General features: G+C 44.1%; 1 protein-coding gene across 1 annotated transcript; it reads right to left on the reverse strand.

Moving 5' to 3' along the window:
* Positions 1-8,889: 8,889 nt before the first annotated feature.
* LOC122409578 (muscle segmentation homeobox-like) lies at positions 8,890-15,816 on the reverse strand. Its single transcript, XM_043417253.1, has 3 exons — positions 14,200-15,816; positions 9,666-9,847; positions 8,890-9,529 (listed from the first exon to the last, which is right to left on the reverse strand). Exons 1-3 carry the CDS (start codon positions 15,155-15,157, stop codon positions 9,311-9,313), a joined length of 1,359 nt encoding a protein of 452 aa, XP_043273188.1. The 5' UTR covers positions 15,158-15,816; the 3' UTR covers positions 8,890-9,310.
* Positions 15,817-17,449: the final 1,633 nt, after the last annotated feature.

Genomic DNA, 17,449 nt, shown 5'->3' on the forward strand with positions numbered 1-17,449 from the left:
AAAAGGCACTGGAGGATAACAGCAAGCTGTTAAAAACGGAGCCGAGGGGTGAAACGCCCGAAGAACAAAAAGTAAAAGTATCCTCGTTCCAGGATTAAAAAAAGTCTATTATACAAATGGCGTCTGGGGTACGCGCCCTTTCACAGACACGAGAACCAGCGTAATTAGGAATTTTTCTCAACAAATTTTTAATTTAATCTTTCACCCCCTTCGGCGCCAAAGGTGGACCACCCTTCTCCTTGCTCTGTCTCCAGCATCTTCAATAACCTACTCTGGACGACTAATAAAGTCTCCGTGGGTTCGTCGTGGCGAAAATATATGTACTGACTTCGCTGATAGTAAAAAGGCGTAACGGGAGTGCTTCAGCAACCGATGGGACTTTGGTTACGCCCTTTTGTCTGTCACTGGTCGATGCTGGTTTGCTCCACTCTCTTCCTTTCCCTGCTTTCTCTCTCCTTCTTTCGTCCTTTATACCGCTTCACACGGAGGCTGGTACGGGGCGCGTTTGCGCCCTCTTTCGCCCCTTTGTGTGAGCAGAGAGAGTTAATTGACGACGGGCGAGTGGCCCGGTTTACGAGCCCGTTAAGACTGAAAGCGCCACGGCAAATATATTGTCTTCGCGAGTACGGAGCAATTCGAAATTTCCTTTCATTTTGTATTCAAACCCGCAAAAATACGCGGTCGGTTTTAAAAATTTTTTAATATTTGATTATTTTCAATGTGCAGTGAGGAAAAGAGCGTGATTTTTCCAATTCCGTCAATGTAAAACGATGGAAAAGCCCAACGCGCGGACCAAGGCCGAGCGACAATAGTTTCTCCCCCGCGTAATTAAACGACGAATATAAATAACGCGAATGGCCGCGGTTAGAATTCTTTCTGTCTGTGCCCAAAGGCCTGCTCTCTCGCTCCCGCGCTGCCACGCCGCTCACTCGAGAACTTGAAAATCTCATAAATTCTTCGGAAAACTTTCTTCCCCGCGTAAACGGATCGTACATATATAAAAGATGTGGATCTTCCAGGCCGAAGGAAATTAGCAAGTTCATATGGGGTGTGAATAATTTGAATGGGAAGATAAACGAATTTAAAAGTGCGATAGTCAAGCCAATGAAAATTACTGATTACAAAATGCCGGCTGAGCCTATCTTCGAAGAAAATGAATAAGAAAACGTGATAATTCCTGCCGGAGAGGCGTTCAGCTTCGAAAAATTTAAGCACCGAAGGTGAAGAGTCTTCGTGGAAGGGAGAAAAAGAAATTTCACTCGATCGAGAATTCTCCTCGCATATCTCGATTTTCCGATTTCGAATGTGCAAGAATTCACTCGCCTCCAAATTTCTCGATCGGTTATAAAGATACGAGGGCCCCATTACGGCTGAGCGAATAACCATTGTGAAGAACGCACATATGAGCCTATACGGAAAAAAACGTTCGGTCAATCCCCTCTCGGTTTATTCCAGCGCAGGTTTTTCAGACCTTTTTCGTTAGCAGCCCGGAAGGGGGAGGAATAATAGAATACACATATCGATGCACCTCTCAGAGTCAACTTAATATCTTTACAGATACGTTTCGTTGCTGCTGTATCTATACGCAGTAAAGGGCCTTCCTATTGTCGCGGTGAAAGAGAAGATGCGCAGGCGTTTCGAAGCTTCTACGAAATAAAAATGTGCTCTCGAATTCGTGACGGGAGATGGTTTTATTCGTCGGAGAAAATCACTGTGTCGAGGAAAAGGGACTCAGCTTTATAGTATTATAATACAATATGTAGTGCGTGGAGATATTCACGAGTTCATATTGTCAGAGTCTCTGGGATTTCTCACTCACGAATCTCGAAAAGTCAAAAAAGAAGGAACCGAGAGAGAGAGAGAGAGAGTTCTTTTTATTTCAATGAAAATGTCTCTCGTTCTACAATGCCAAGGTACACTCGAACCCTGAAAAGACTTGGAACTTTTTACGAGGCACTTTTTCACTTTGTCGCGCGTGAGACTCGTTTTGTACGCGGTCACCAAAAATGAGCGTTTTGGGTCTGAATATGGGCTTCATATGGGCCGAGCTCGAGCGGTTTTCACACCCGGATCTCAAATTCATCTCCCTTTTATCATCTCTGAATAACCTTTCATGGTTTCTCGTGACAATTATCAGGGAATAAGAGGAGATTAAGGCTGCCAACGATTCCCCAAAATTACTTGAACCGTAAGGAAAGAAAATATGTTCTATATTCGTTCCCTTAAAACCACTCTGTTTCCACTTTGTTTGAGCAGCTTCTTTTGTGTATCTTTATAAAAGTTCATCGCAACGTTTTTCCGTTGCGAATGAATTTCGTTCCGAATGAAACACGCCGAAAAATAGGCAAGTTTCAACGTCCGCGAAAGCAAACTTGTCTTGTTTATTGACGATAATGTCCCCGCAGCAACTGAGCGTTACGAATGCTCAGCCGCACATTATTCAAATGCGTGATGAATTAAGAAAATGTTTTGCAAATAGCCTTGCAGGATAATGTGGGTCATTTTTTTGCTGCTTCCATTGCGCTGGGAAAAAGGCTGTTTGTTCGTGGAACGATAATAATGGTGATAAATTTTGGCTCGGTGTATTACCTTTATGTAAGGAGAAACGGTGGCTGCGAAGTGTATATAAGGTACTACTTATATTTATACGTATCGTATCACATGCTGCTGTTGAACGGACCACCTACGGTCCAGCAAACACGAGCTACCACTTTGCGCTCACTTAGCGCTACACAAACGACTATTTAGTCGATCTCTTAACTGTTCGATAAATGGGTGAGAAATATCACTACGCTGGCAGGCTTTTCACGCACTCGAAGAGAGCTCGATTAAGAAAAAGCTGAGTTAGGGCTGAAAAAATCATCAATTTTGCGAAAGTCAAGCTCCAGTGTGAAACTGTTGAGCAAACTAATGGCGAGGTTTCGCTCTCACGTTTGTTACGTCGATCGTAGCTTTTCTTTCTTCGTGCTGATAAACTTGGTGTGCAAAGAAATGGAGAAACGACACTGAGAATGACGTTTCGATGAAATTTTTATATTGTTGAATGCGTTCAAAAAAATATTTCATTTCTGTTGCAATATTGTTGGTATTACCGGAATTGATTGAATTTGGGGAATCCGTGCAAGGAAATATTTCAATAAAACTACGTTTTCGGTGACTTAAGAAAATATGGAAGGAGAGCAATTTGCTTGCTGCTTGGGCAAACTTTTCTTCGCGTCGTGACGAATTGAAACAATATAGTTTCAGCAAATTAATCGATTAATCGACGATCCTCGTTGTGGAGATAAATATTTATTCGCTCCGTCGAAGAAGCGATTGAATCGAGCAAACTTTTGGTGAGCTCGTCACGATTTGACGAACCAACAAAAACTCGGTTGAGCCAAGAAATTTCTTTCCTCAATGTGCTCATGCTAAATATTTGCGAAGATTCAAGAGCAATAAAACGTGCCACGTTTTATTGGATGTTTGCTAACGAATTTAAGGTTTCTCGAAAACCAGCTGTCCCCGGAGCGGAGCCACGTGTAATTGAAAACGTATCTTTTCCGCACATCGATAAGACGCCAGAACGCGATCCCTCGAACGCGGGGAAAAAGGACGAAGAACTAATTAGCTCATTCCGGCTCGTAGCTCATAATGACGTCTTACATACACATTTCCGATCGCACATTCGATTTTCATAAAGAAATTATGAGAACAAATTACTCGTAAGTTAGCGGAGAATTGAACGCATTTACTTCCACTTAACCAGTTACGATTCCGAGCAACGGCTTCTCTCGCTCCGCGCAAGTACAAAGATTGAAGAAAATAATTCGCGAAATTGATTCCCGCGAGATAAAATCGCAATAAGGTTGCAGTGACTAAAATTTCCAAGAGCTTCGGACGATCGAGCGAAAGTTTCGAATCATCACATCATCATAATCATCAATAGCGGGAGTCTATATAATGTAGTGTCGCGACATTTTAATCGGCTTTCGAGAGCCCCGCTGCCAATTATTTAAATGAGCTGGTACTTAATTAAAGAACGATCTTAATCGAGTCACGTTTGATAATGAGTATAAACGAAGTCGAGAGAATATAATATACGGAGATTGTAGGGGAGTACGAAATGTGTAAAATTCTACAGGACACAGAATCGAAAAATGATAGATGCGCGCGTGCACAGAGCAAGAGAAAAGATTAAAGAGTGGGGGCGGGGGTGAGATGATGAAATTTGGCATCGTCGTTCGAGCCAGCGGAGACGAATAATTATTCGGCATAGAATGTGGGACGCGAAGGACATTAATCCAATGTCCATCCAATTTGTAATCTGGCTGGGATATCGGATAATTATAAATATAAATTCATATCTATGAAGTGGTGCTACAAAGTCCCGATGTCAAAATATAATATGGAGAGACAAATATAGAGAAATGTATATTAATAGTGGATCGGGGGTCGATGTAACAACCGGTTTGTAGCGAAAGATTCGTTTTATTGATCGGGCTTTGGTATTTGGTGCGCGCGGCAATGCTATTTAATCGGACGCAGGCTGATAAAAAGTAATAAAACGCCAAGTTCGAAGGAGCGAAAGGGGGGAGGGATTGGCGCGAAGCGAGAGATCGTCTCTCGAGCGTCTACGATACGCCGCGGGTTTATCAATCAAAGCGAAAAATCGTTTGGACTTTGGGTGCTGACGTCTTTTAGAGTCTCTCTGAAGAGGCGTGCGGCTCACGCGGCACTTCTTTAACGCGCATCGCTATATGTATCCGTTTCCGTGTGTGTACAAAAGTCAAGGGGCATCGAGGGGCCAGGCTCGTAAATAGTGGAAGGTCCTTTTGATGTTAAATCACGCAGGATATCGCATTCGAATATTCGAGTTCGACTCCGAGGTCCCGGCTATTAATAAATACATTTTTGTGAAGCGAGACGCAAGGAAAAGGGAGGCTCTCGTGAGAGAGAAAGAGAGGAAGTCGAGGGGCTCGTCGTCACAGTGAAAAAACGACGAAAAAAACCCTCTCTGTAATGAGGGTCGAAGCTGATTTTATTAATTCAAGCGATTTCGCCGCGGTCGTGAGATTAAATTACGTCGAAATTAATTAACATCGTCGCTCCGCTCGGGGGTCAAGCGTCCACGAACCACGTAGAAAAGGCCATCAAATCGTTTTCTTTTGATTCTCTAATAGCGTGGCTACCCATATTTATATGAATTTAGTACCGGCGGAAGACACGCCTCGTGTTCACGTTGCACACCCGCGCGCGTGGGATATAACCCGTTGTCGCTCTCGCATGTGAGGAAATTGTCCGCTTTTAACTCGTCTTGGCCAACCAACAGCCAACGTACATATATGCATATGGGAACGCCGCGGCAGGGTCACTTCGAGTCTTCGTCTATGCGAGTGTGTCTGTAGAGGGCCGAGATGATAATCAACGCGTAATTAGCTCCTTACCGTCGAGACTCCGTGAAGACTCCTCTCCTGGCCCGCTCGCTTCGAGCGCTCATCATTTTTCATTTTTGCTGTGTATAAATGCAGCTTGCGTATAAAGTTGGATATCAAATATATGGAGAATTTTCGTGCTGGATGTAAATACTTGGAATTCGGAACAGGGCTTTGAGGAATAAGTTCATCGGGTAGGGAGTTAGTCAAAAGAAAAATTATTGCGACTAGCCTAGTCGGTTCAGTGAACTTGGCAACCTGCACTGTCAGCTGTTATCGACAGAATTTTTCAGCCACATTCATGCCAAAATCAGTGTTGAAACGTTTGACATTACTAAAACACGTCAGAAATGTATAAAAAAACAAGTTCTTATTAAGGAGGGTGGATAGCGACGATACAATGTTGCCATGCTAAACCATGTTAAATACATTAAAAATTTCAAAATTATAAGAATTTAATAAAATTTGGTGAACATATATTCTTCAGTGCCAAATTTGACAATACAAATTTTTCAAGATTTTTCTTCTGTACAGTTATCGAGTAATTAATCATTAAAGTTCACGTGTACAAGCATAGCGTTTATACATTCCGGGCATAAAAAATCTGCTTTAATGCGTAATTACTCGATAACTAAGCTGAAGAAAATTTTGAAAAAATTATCTCCTTAGCACTTGGTGTTGAAGAACATTATCACCAAATTTTTGATCAATTTCTTATCATTTTGACGAATGTAGAAACCCTTCTTAATACATCAATATTTTCTCATCCTTTCTTCATATTTCATTGCAAGTCCCTAGAGTGAGTTGGTTCGATCCGAAAACGTAGTCTGCGGTTTTAAAAAGCGCGCGGTTGCAACGTTGCCATCGTGAAAGTAACATATTATGGATTAACTTCACAATAATCACCATTTTTCCTGAAATAAATCATCGATTGCGAAGTTTATAAGTATTGAATGGATTTTACGAAGCTGCAAACATATTCATGAGATATTTTTCTATCGCTTATGGGAGTTTCTGCAAAAACTGTTTGTCAATGCCTGCAAATTTCGTATATATAAAGACGGGAAAACCACTGAAACTGGTAAGAGACCTCGGGCCTGAAAATTTTAACAGGACATTTTATTATTATTCATTACTGTATTCAAATTTTTTAATCGAAATCTCCTTGTTAGTTAATTCGATTACTAGATGAACTTCCTTAATAGAAATTCGATTGTCGTTATGGAAACATGAAAATCCACTGTGAACATCGATTTCACTAAGAATTTTATTTTATTATTGCTCAATTCAATAAATAAATCGGAAAATTGAAAAAAAATCATAAAAATTTAAATTTACAATGCGTTTGTATTCGAGAACGATCGCGTATGTGCCCTCGCTATGCGAGTCTACGATCAACGAGAACGTCCCGCCGAGTAGGTAAAAAAGTATCAGCGCTAATCTTCTTAATTGCCGTCGAATCAATTAATTAGTCGAACGCGCTTGATTATACTTCGAATCCGATAGAAAAAATGGTCGATGGAACATCTAAGCACGTGCCGCCTCAGAGGATGATCGAAAAACTTAAGTAGCTTCCCTTCCATCGCATGCCTCAATCGTCTTCGGGAGATTTTTGTTATGGAAAATTTGTTTTCTACTGGAAAACTGACGGATTTTGGAGTGTGCAGAATCCTTACGGGCCCGGGGACTGAACCAGACGCGAATCACATCGACTGACGTTCATTGATTTGTGAGCTTGTATTTATAGACCATTCCATAAGTTATTCTCGAACCGTGGCTTAATCTATGAATAAATATTGATGTTTTCCATTAACATCTGCGTCTTCTCGACGAACCGAATAACTGCAATCGTCCAAACGTTTCATTGCGTCAGGCAGATTCGAAGGAACCGAATACCAAAGAGGTTCGAAGCTCAGTAGGAAGTATGAGATCGCAGAATTTGTATGATCCGCACGAAAGTTTCGGGAAAAAGCAGAAACACTGAAAAAAACGAAGGGACGGAGAAGGAAGATGGGAACGAGCGATGACGGAGAAGGCGTTAATTGCCGAGGAGTCGTTATTACTTCGAGTAACAAGCACGCGGTCGTACAAACGCCGATGCGGCACGCAGCAATTTCGCCGATCGACAAACAAGCTACCGGAAGCTCCGAATGGACGATTTACATTCGGACGTTTCAAAGTGCAATGAGATACGTCGGAATTCTTCGAGGACAACAAATTAGGGCTCGAAAAAAGCGGGGCCGTAACGAGAGCGGTCGTCTAGCAAAGGAAAGATCAAGAAAAAATATTGCACCGGTTGAGAATTAAGCAGCCGACGAGATAAGGCGAGAGCTTTCCAAATTGTTGTCGCATCGCGCAACCAAAGTGACGTCAATGCGAAAATAAGGAAAATCTTGGTGAAGAAACAATAAAATGCTGGTCCTTGAGCGAACGAGGTTCTTGGAAACGCCGGGTCTCGAAAGAAGCACAACGTGATAAAATTGTGTGGGCGGCATGAGATCGAGGAGATGGAAAAAAAATTTCGAATATTTATGTTTCGTATTCTTAGCGTGCGTCGGTGATATCTCGGTGGGCATCGCTAATTAGCCAGCAGCAAACAGCAAAACGGGAGAAAGAAAGAGACGGAGATTGAGAGAGAGCGCGAGAGGAAGCGAGAGAGATAGGTTAGCCTTTCGGCAAACAGTGCTTGCTACTGTCTTCGAGTTCTCCCGGTGTAGAATATAATCAAGATGGTGGCGCCAAGCCGCCCGGGGCGGTCGATTCCGAAACTAATTGCCACGGCTAATTTATGCCGCGACATACGCGACCGCTCGCGCGAGCGAGCCCAAACCGAGCGAGTGTAGCACAGTGGCTTCCTTCTCTTTCGAGCAAATCTTATTTCCACTCGCTAATCTTCGAATCGAAAGATTTTTTTCAAGCCCTGAGTAGCCAGCGCGCACGAAATTCCCCCCGCCCTGTCGACTGAATTTCAGTCCCATATATTTAAACACCCTCGCAATAGCAGAGCACCCGGGAAATTGGCAGAGCCAGGAGCACTCAAAGTTCCGCTTTATCTCGATCGTTTCAGATACATTCAGACAAAAATCTATCTGAAATCACTCGCGGGATAAAGATATATTCCAGTTTCTGAACTCAAATCGTTCAAACCACCAACAAACGCGTGATCAAACATTTCGAGAAATTTTATTTTATCCAACAATATATTTTCTCCAAATACCGAATACATTAATTACAATCAGTCTTGGGAACTAAAAAGATGATAATTTTCCAACTTCACCACAAATCGTTCCCTGAAACGAGCAGTCAGCTGCGCGCCACTTTATTTTCCTCGTTCGCGAGTCATTGTTCAAACTCACCCGCACTGGGAGCTGAGTCCTCGATATCTTGTTCGACCTGCGATTCAGCCAGGAAGCTAAAACAGTACTTTTCGATGGGGATTAATGAGAAACGAAAAATAAAAAAAAAAAGAAACAACTTTTCATTATCTCACGGTACGTTTTATTAAATATTTCTCTTCTTTTCGGTGTGTTTATGTACATATTCTAGCACTAACGACTCTTTTACATTTATACAAAAACGAATAAATGATGTTGAACGCTCGTAATCTCACTGTGAACAATTATATGCAATATTTACAGGATTCCTGACGAGGCGAGACCCTTTATCACTAACAAGCGACCTTATTTATGTACATTTCGTTCGAAATTATTTACAGTTTGACCGGAAATGAGCAGTGCTCCTCACCGATGCGTTGATTCCCGTGAAAAAATCTCACCGCTCGAGTGTATCCATTCGAGTTTGCTTCATTTCAAGTCGAATTACGGGAGCAACACTCCCGCGGTACTCCCGTTCGGAAGCTGCATTGAAAAACGAGGAAAAAGTTGACCCGGAGAAATTTATTCCCTGGATTGATGTTGACTAATCGCGTGATGAGCGCTCAGTCCCGGGTGCGAAAGCATACCGACAGAATACAGACCAGCAGGACCCAAAAGGGAGTGATGAGAGCCGTACAAATTGTTGTGATGTTGTCTGACGGCCGACATTCTCAGTTTCTCTATTTCAGCTTCGTGGAGCCGCTTCGCTTTGGCGCGTCGATTTTGGAACCAAATTTTGACCTGGAAATGGAATAAAAGAGAAAAGTCTTAGCGGATTGTTCTGCTCGTGGGCGAAAATTTCGTTGAAAAATATTGCAAATAGCGAATAAAAAATCGAATGAAATCGTTGGGAAGAACGAGTGAATATTATTCTTACCTGAGTCTCGGTGAGATGCAGGGACGAGGAAAACTCGGCTCTCTCGGCAACGCTGAGATATTGCCGCTCCCGAAACTTTTTCTCCAGCGCGAGAAGCTGCTGAGTCGTAAACGGTGTTCTTGGCTTGCGATTTGGTTTGTGTTTCCTCAGATTGCACTTGATCTTGGCCGGTTCGCCATTTTCTGTAACAAATAAAGAGCCGAACGAGCGGTGAGTTTATGAAAGAAAAAGAAACTTTTAATTTAGACATAAGTGGATACTGTCGGACAGGGGGATGCACGAGGCAACTTTTCGATGCTCGCAAAAAGTGCGAATAATACAGGAGCTCATCGGGTTTTGTCGGGCTACCGGAGATGAGGCGAAAGATCTTCCATGCTGGGATGAAAAAAATTCACCAGTTAATCGGATGGTTTTAACAACGCTATATACTTTAGTACGTGGTGTATTACACATCGAGGCAAGTGTTTTTTTCTTCTGGCCACGCAATTCATAATTTTCCGGAGCAACTGCTCCCGCAAGCGTTGCTCCATTAGGCGTTTTTTGTCGAGAGCCTGGTACACTTGAACGACCGCAGAATTCCGGCCTGCTCGTCTCCTGTCCTCATCCTCCGTCGTTTCCCTTGCTCTTTCTCACCGCAACTCTTATACTACATTTTATATCCGAAGTATTTATCGTTATATATACGTATGAAGATACGTGTCTCAGTTTTTCAACGCCTCTCATATAAACTCCGGATAATTATTGAATGTAAACACTAATGAGCGTTCGTTACGTGGAGAAAGATGGGAAATCTTTGGTTCTTCCTTCGATTTCGATCTCTCCTTCCCTCCTTTCTCGCGTCCCGTGGATACCATCGGATCCGATCTATCTTCGATCGCACGGCGAATATTTATAGTCGAGTCAGACGGGATTGAAGCCGCCAAGATGATGACAGCGGAGCTTCGAGACGAATGTGGGAATAAGACGGGGAGGGTGCGATGCATTTTATTTTTTTTTTTTTTTTTTTTTTTGGGAAATTACGGGAAAATGAGTTCTCGGTACGGAATTGGGGAAAAAGATATGATCGAGGCGATGTGAAACGACTCGCGTTTTTTGTCATGACAGCTGAGAATTGCGAGGAATTCTCGTTTATTACTCCTTTCGCAATAACGAAATAATTTCTGTAATTATGAGAAAAACGCGGCTCGTTATTCGAGCTGTGCAAATATAACAGGTTTCAATACGGTGCGAAAGAGAAAATCGTTGAGTTGAAAAAATAAAGCGAGAGTCGGAGCTTCGCGGATCATGTTGAAAAGCGCGGCCTTGTCGAGAGACAAGGCTTTGTAAAACAGTTTCAATAATACACCGTTCCAGCGGGAGCTTATTTCCGAGATTGTTGTATCGGTAGATATTTGTCTCGAAACAATTGACAGATTTGTAGGCCCGTGAATGGAACTTAAATCGAGGATATCCTACCGATTTTGGCAAGCGGGTGTACGAGAAAAGCTTCCCCGTAGGAGGAACCGTGCGTCGAGGAGATCGAGAACAAAAGAAAGTATGGAGAAGCCGGATCGTTTCTCGTTTTTGAAATTCAAATTTCGCCTGCCCCCTCCGCCGGCTCTCCTCCGCTCTTGATCTTCGGCGGATAGGGTGGAGCGGAAAGAGACTAAATTCACGAGAAGCGGCGGATAGACGACGGAGAGAGACGGAGCGAGCGCACCGCGAATACATGCGAAGAATTTGAACGTACGTGGGCGCGCACACACGGGCCATTATGCCAGTATCGAGCCTTCGAACGAAGAGACATTCGATGCGAGAGCAGAGATCACGGGTCCTTTGTTAAAATCCGATGTGAGCTCTCGCGTTTGTGTGAGCGTGTGCTGGGAGCCAGTCGCTCTTCTCTACCCCGCGTGCGGGACCACGCTAAGGGTCCAATTAGTCTCCGGCATTCGGAGACTCACGGGCCACCGGCCAAAAACGCGTCCCGAAACGGATTTTAATCCGAGCTCGATCGGGAATCCATTCGAAATAATTAGCTGATTTCCTCGAGATAGCGTTCCGCGAAACCGCGACGACGAATACGCGACGAGAGAGAGAAAGAGAGAGAGAGAGAGAGAGAGAGTCAGTACTGTGAGAGTGGAGAGCAAGAGAGAAAAAAGCGGCTAATGCCCCTCGACGATGATTCTCGATGCAGTTGCAAACGATGAGATAGAGAGAAGGAACGGAAGAGTGAGCAATAATACTTGCAGCAAAATAGCCAGGACAAAAGTGTATTTCAGAGCTCCGGAAGCCTGTCCGCGATTCTTGTTACTCTCGAAGTTGATGGATAGCTATCCGACTTTATTCTCCAGAGAGGTTACCCGGACTCTTCAACTTTTTCTCTTCTTTTTTTTCAGCGTAATTGACGATGCGGGAAGAAAAGCAAATCAAGTTATTCCAGTGGAATATCAAATTCGAGATAAGCCTTTATTTATATCGGCGGTAAGCCCTTCTTTCGGATCGCAGCTCTTTCTCGCGGAGTGACGAGAAAAAATGGAGGAGCAGCGAATCGACTCTTGCCCCTAGTCTATTAACAGATTCATCGCGATAACGTTAATTGGAATGAATTTTCGTGGAGCGTAACTTTCGTTTGGCTCCCGTTTGAGCAGATACGTGTAACCAGCAGGGCCAGATAAAAAAAGCATCTCGAAAGAGCAATCGAGCGTTGGCGTCGAAAGTAAAAACGGTATCTGCGAAGCCACGAAAATATGGAGCAATCAAAAATCGTTTGTGACTTTGTTCGTGGCAATTCAGTACAAAGAAAATTGTCGTTTCTACAGGATCCCAGATACATTGGCTCTGAAGAGCAGAAGAACCCTCGAGGGAGGATCCTCGGGGGGTGAATGATGAGGCTGTGAAGTTTCAAGTGATAGCGAAGCTCGGGGGTGCTTGAACGATCCCGAGCCTCGCGCTGTACATACGCCCGGCTGTAAATACCTCGCCACTTTCTCGAAGGGTTCGTAAGGCAAGAATTATTACAACTCGCTCTCTCCCCAAGCCTGGTGTATGCAGACTAGTAAAGGCGCGAAATGAGGTGAGTTTACGCGCCGTTTCGAAATGGCGAGTACGAGAATAAAAGGAAATCCTCCGAAAAGGGTGTTTCGCCGACGGCAAGCTTCCAGTTTTAAACTTCCGAATAACGAATTTATTCATATAGATCCTCGGATTTGCAACTCAATCGTTAAATTAATCATACCTAATTTCGAATGAATATTCTACAACGCGAATTCGGGATTCGCAAAAACTGTCGATCCCCCGGACAATGGCCGAATTTGTTTAAATAAATGATTACGAAATCAAGAGCTCTGCGTGAATTTTCTTGCCGCGTCGAGCAATTACGGCAACGCCCGTTACACCGGGCGCCGATTCCACCTCACCCCCTCCCCATTTCGCCGTCCCTCGCGCTGAAAGAGAAACGATCAAACGTTGCATGAGAATAATGGCGAAAACGTTTATTTTAACGTTTTTTTTTCTCAACAATGGGCGCGTGATAGATTACAATCTTTACGTGTGTAATTCGTGAAAAGAGTAATTGACTTTTACGGGGAAATAACCTATACGCGTTTAAAAGAGTGTAATACGCCGTAGAGCCTCGACACATCAGCGCATGCACCTCATTTCCCGCTCGAAGATTAACGCGCCGAGCAGACCCGCGTCATTAACGCTAATGATCCATTTGCACACCGAGAGCTAAGCCGATATTCGTTATTGCGCCACTCCATTGTCACACAGAACACCGAGATTTATAACGATATAGATACGCGCATTGAGCACCTATACGACCGAGTTATCGCTGCGATTCGTCCTGACTTCCTTCTAAACAAGCAACACCACCGAAACTGATCGCTCTCATCCATCGTCGAGGTACAAAAGCTTTTGGTTGGATCTCCTCATCAAAGACGAAATCAATGCGGCCAAACGCGAGTGCAGACAAAAAAGCCTGCAGGGGTACAGCGATTGGGAATCACATTTTCATAAGACCTCAATGGCGAAGAATGGGCATTGTGGGATCAGAAAGAACTAAATGGCAGTCGGAATAAATCGTTTTGAAGTTGAGATGAAGCGTCGTCCGAGCGGATACACGAATTATTTCCTACGCTCAACAATGCGCTCGGGTTAAATATTCGTGCTGCGATACGGAGCGGGAGCGACGGCAGCCAGAGCCTGCGAAATTCGACTCGTTTTTACCGAGGCTACGAAGAGTGATATATCTCAACAGCATTTTTATGAAATTCGTCAGTAACGAACGGTGATGCGTCAGATGACGGTTGACAGGAAATGCTTGAGCTGGCCTTGCTAACTGCAGAAAGATGCAGAATCATTTTTTTTTCACTGTCGAGGTCGCTCGAATGAATGAAATTAGATAAAATTAACTGAATTTTCGGTTACTCATCGGCGCGAGGTACTCGAGGGATTTCAGCGGCGTCGTAGAGCTCCAACTAGAGTATTTTTTCTCTGAACTGAAAAAAGCCAGGAGTTTGAAGACATTGATGTGAAATATGCAAATGAAAATTACCATTGAGAGGCGCATGATGAGAGAAGTGTGCAGGAAAGTATCCGGCGGCAACGGCAGCTGCGGCTGCTGCTGGGTTGGGATGTCCCGCTGCTCCCCAAACGGCAGGATGCAAACTGGCTGATAGGCCTGAGATGGTGCCAAGAGTGGAGAAGCCACCGATGTAAGCCGGCGTAGGTCTGAGAGGTGCAGGGCTGCCACTGTTTTGTTGAAGGTCTTCAACGTCAACGAGGCTGTCTTCGTCCTCGTCTTCCATGTCGTCGATTTCAGAGCAGCGGGAGCGGCCTTCTTCGTGTGAGCTTCTCGGGGAGTGTGCCGCAAAATCTTGGATGAAGCCGTGACTCGTGGAGGAGAGTTTTGGCGAGAGAGAGGAAACGATTACGGGGCTTTTGGTGCCACTGGAATTGAGGGAGGGCGCGCCCGAAATCCGGTAATCCAACATGCTCGAAACGCTGTGACTGGTAGGCGATGCTCTCGTCGTCGAATCGACGGAATCTGGATATTTCGAGGTCGCCGAAGGGTCGCCTATCGATCGAGAGGACGGACTGACTGTCGTCGAATAGTGAAGAGGCACGCGTTGATCGATAACGCGATCTTTGAGGGATTCACTCGCGACACCTGCCAACAGCGACGTGTAACGAGACGAGAGCGCTTCGGCATTGAACTTTGGCAGATTTAATGGCGGCGGTGAGGCTGTCGAGTAGTTGTTGTTGTTGTTGTTGTTGTTGTTGTTGTTGTTGTGGTGAACCGTTGGGTAAGGTGAGGAACTCGGTGACACGGAGGTCTGCCTCGAAGGCGTTTCCGGACTTTTCTTCGTGTCGGCGAGCAACGCAGCGACAGAAAAACTCAACCTGTGCTGTGTCGGCGGTCGCGTTGATGGCTGAGGCGGCTGAGCCTGCTCCGGCGAACCTGGACTCGTCGACGGTGGCGTAACCGGGGATGTCATTCTTAGCACTGTCATTATCGCACGATCGAAGAATGTTTTTTCTCTCTGGCCAACCTAAATTAAACAGCTTTCAATGGAAATTATCTTTGTTTATCGGAATCCTTTGTTTTTCTCGACACAATATCACAGCCGATCTACACATTCGTCAAACTACTTTATAAAGAGCAACTCTTCGCTCGCACCTGCTGACTATTCTACTTCCTCGATGTCTGTGTTGCCTCTGACATCGTTATTGATGCTTCACTGATGATGACACAACACTTCAATAAACCGAATATATATAGATAGTCAAAAATCGTTTGGACCGATCGAGCCAATCGTTGAACAACGCACATGCGGTCAATTCAAAATACACGCCGATGACATCCGCTCGAAAGTTTATTCCACCCACGCGTTTCTTCGACCCGATAACGATTCAATAAATTTGCTCTCTTTTTGTTTTTTCGCTTTCGAAACAAGAATAATTTGCGGATTGAGATTGAAAGGCGCATGGATCGTGGAACGAGAAAATTTTCAACGCTTGTCGATTATGCTTGCCAGGCGAGCTCTCCGAGTGGACTGACTTGACCATACAGTCGAGAAGCAGCGACAACTTTTTCCTTCCACCGCAGTGTGAGAAACGCTTCGAGAGTGGGGACAAACCTGGGCTCCGAAGGGGCGTACTCGTCGGCTATAAACGAGGGGTGTGACTCTCCCCGTCACCGCCCCCGTCCACGGATACACTTGAATCTATACGTGACAAGAAAATCGTGATTTCCACCAGCAGCAGCTTCCGCACGTGTATGCGAGTGAGTGAATCGGTGTGCTATTTTTGTAGGAATTGGAAGCCACCGCTGCAAATGCAAATGCACCTTTTTCCCTGCGAGCTGGCTTCAGTCGCAGGGAAAAAGAGACACTGCGCGAGCAAGCAGCGGAAAGGGGATAAAGAGCATTGCAACGAGACGAGGAAAGATTTAGTGAGTAGTCGGAGAGACTGAGAGGGAGAGAGAAAGCGAAAGCGAACGCGCGAGCGAGAGAGACGAATGGACGGTTAGTCGAGGTGTCACCGGTGGGGGGAGCGGCTAATGGAGGGGGAAAATCGTCGTAGCACCGAAGGGGTGAAGCGCAAGATCTAATCGAGCGGTTCGCCTTCCTACATCGGAGACGTTAATGAGCGTAATTGACCAATTAGGCACAGCCGATTGTGAGATTCACTGCTAAGAAAAATAACCAATCGCTTATAGAAAATTTTTCATTCCCTTCCGAATAATCGTTATTATTGTGTTCACATATATTTGCGTGACATCAAGCCACTGTAACGAAATCGATTATCGACGATTCGTTTTGCGCTTTAAAAACACTGGGCCACTCATTTTCATGGCGATTAATCACTCGGTATAAAAAAATTGTGCAGACACTTAGCCGGAGACATTTCTGATTGGGATCCGCGATCAGTTCAATAGCATGGAAATGTAAATCCGCGGTTTTTAGCGTCTATAGCACTTTTCTGAACTGCTGGATTCCTGTATTTCATGCTCAATCTCTGAACACTTGTACAGACCGGAGAGCCGGAATCGAGGCATTAAAATAAACAATGAACGATGTGCGATTATCTCTAAACAAGAGCAAACAGTGATTAATTCCAGTAATTAATGCACTTCAATTGTTCGGTGAGTCAGAGTCGAATTGTATTTCTTCAATTCTGCATAATTTCGTTATGCTTGATCGTTAAAGTCTGAGGGCAAGAAGAATCGATCCAACTGGAAGAAAGAGTATTTGACCGATCTGTAAATTCGTTATTCATTAAGGAATGGAAACCGGAAATTCCAACGTTAAGTGTCGAAATTTGGAAATATCCTAGAAATCGTCATCGTGCATCTATTTCCAGAATTATTATAGGATCTGCCGTCTAGTTGTCGAGAAAACAATTCGCGAAAATCACATTTTTTTAAGGGCATACTCATGGCAGGCACACTTCCTATGCGACGATTTGGATTTCATGAAATAGAATCCTCCAAACTTCAGAGGGCCAAAAACGAGAATAAGAAAATAAAATATTTTTGAATACCAATGATGTCTTGAGAAAGCCAGTGCAAATGACTCGGAAATGGAAAAAGAAAAACACTTGTTTGAGGTTAACGAGTAATAACGACACAAACGGTGGGTGGTTTGCTAACACCATGAGCCAGCTGGTTTAAAATAAAGATATGCGTACGCATATAAATAGAAAATGGCTGTTGTCATATTTTGCTTGACGATTTAACTACGAAAGTATTTAAACCGCTGTTATTGTATTAAAAATGAATCAATCTCAACAAATAAGTTACA

This window comes from Venturia canescens, chromosome 4 (genome assembly GCF_019457755.1).
Source record: "Venturia canescens isolate UGA chromosome 4, ASM1945775v1, whole genome shotgun sequence".
Classification (NCBI taxonomy): Eukaryota; Metazoa; Arthropoda; class Insecta; order Hymenoptera; family Ichneumonidae; genus Venturia; species Venturia canescens.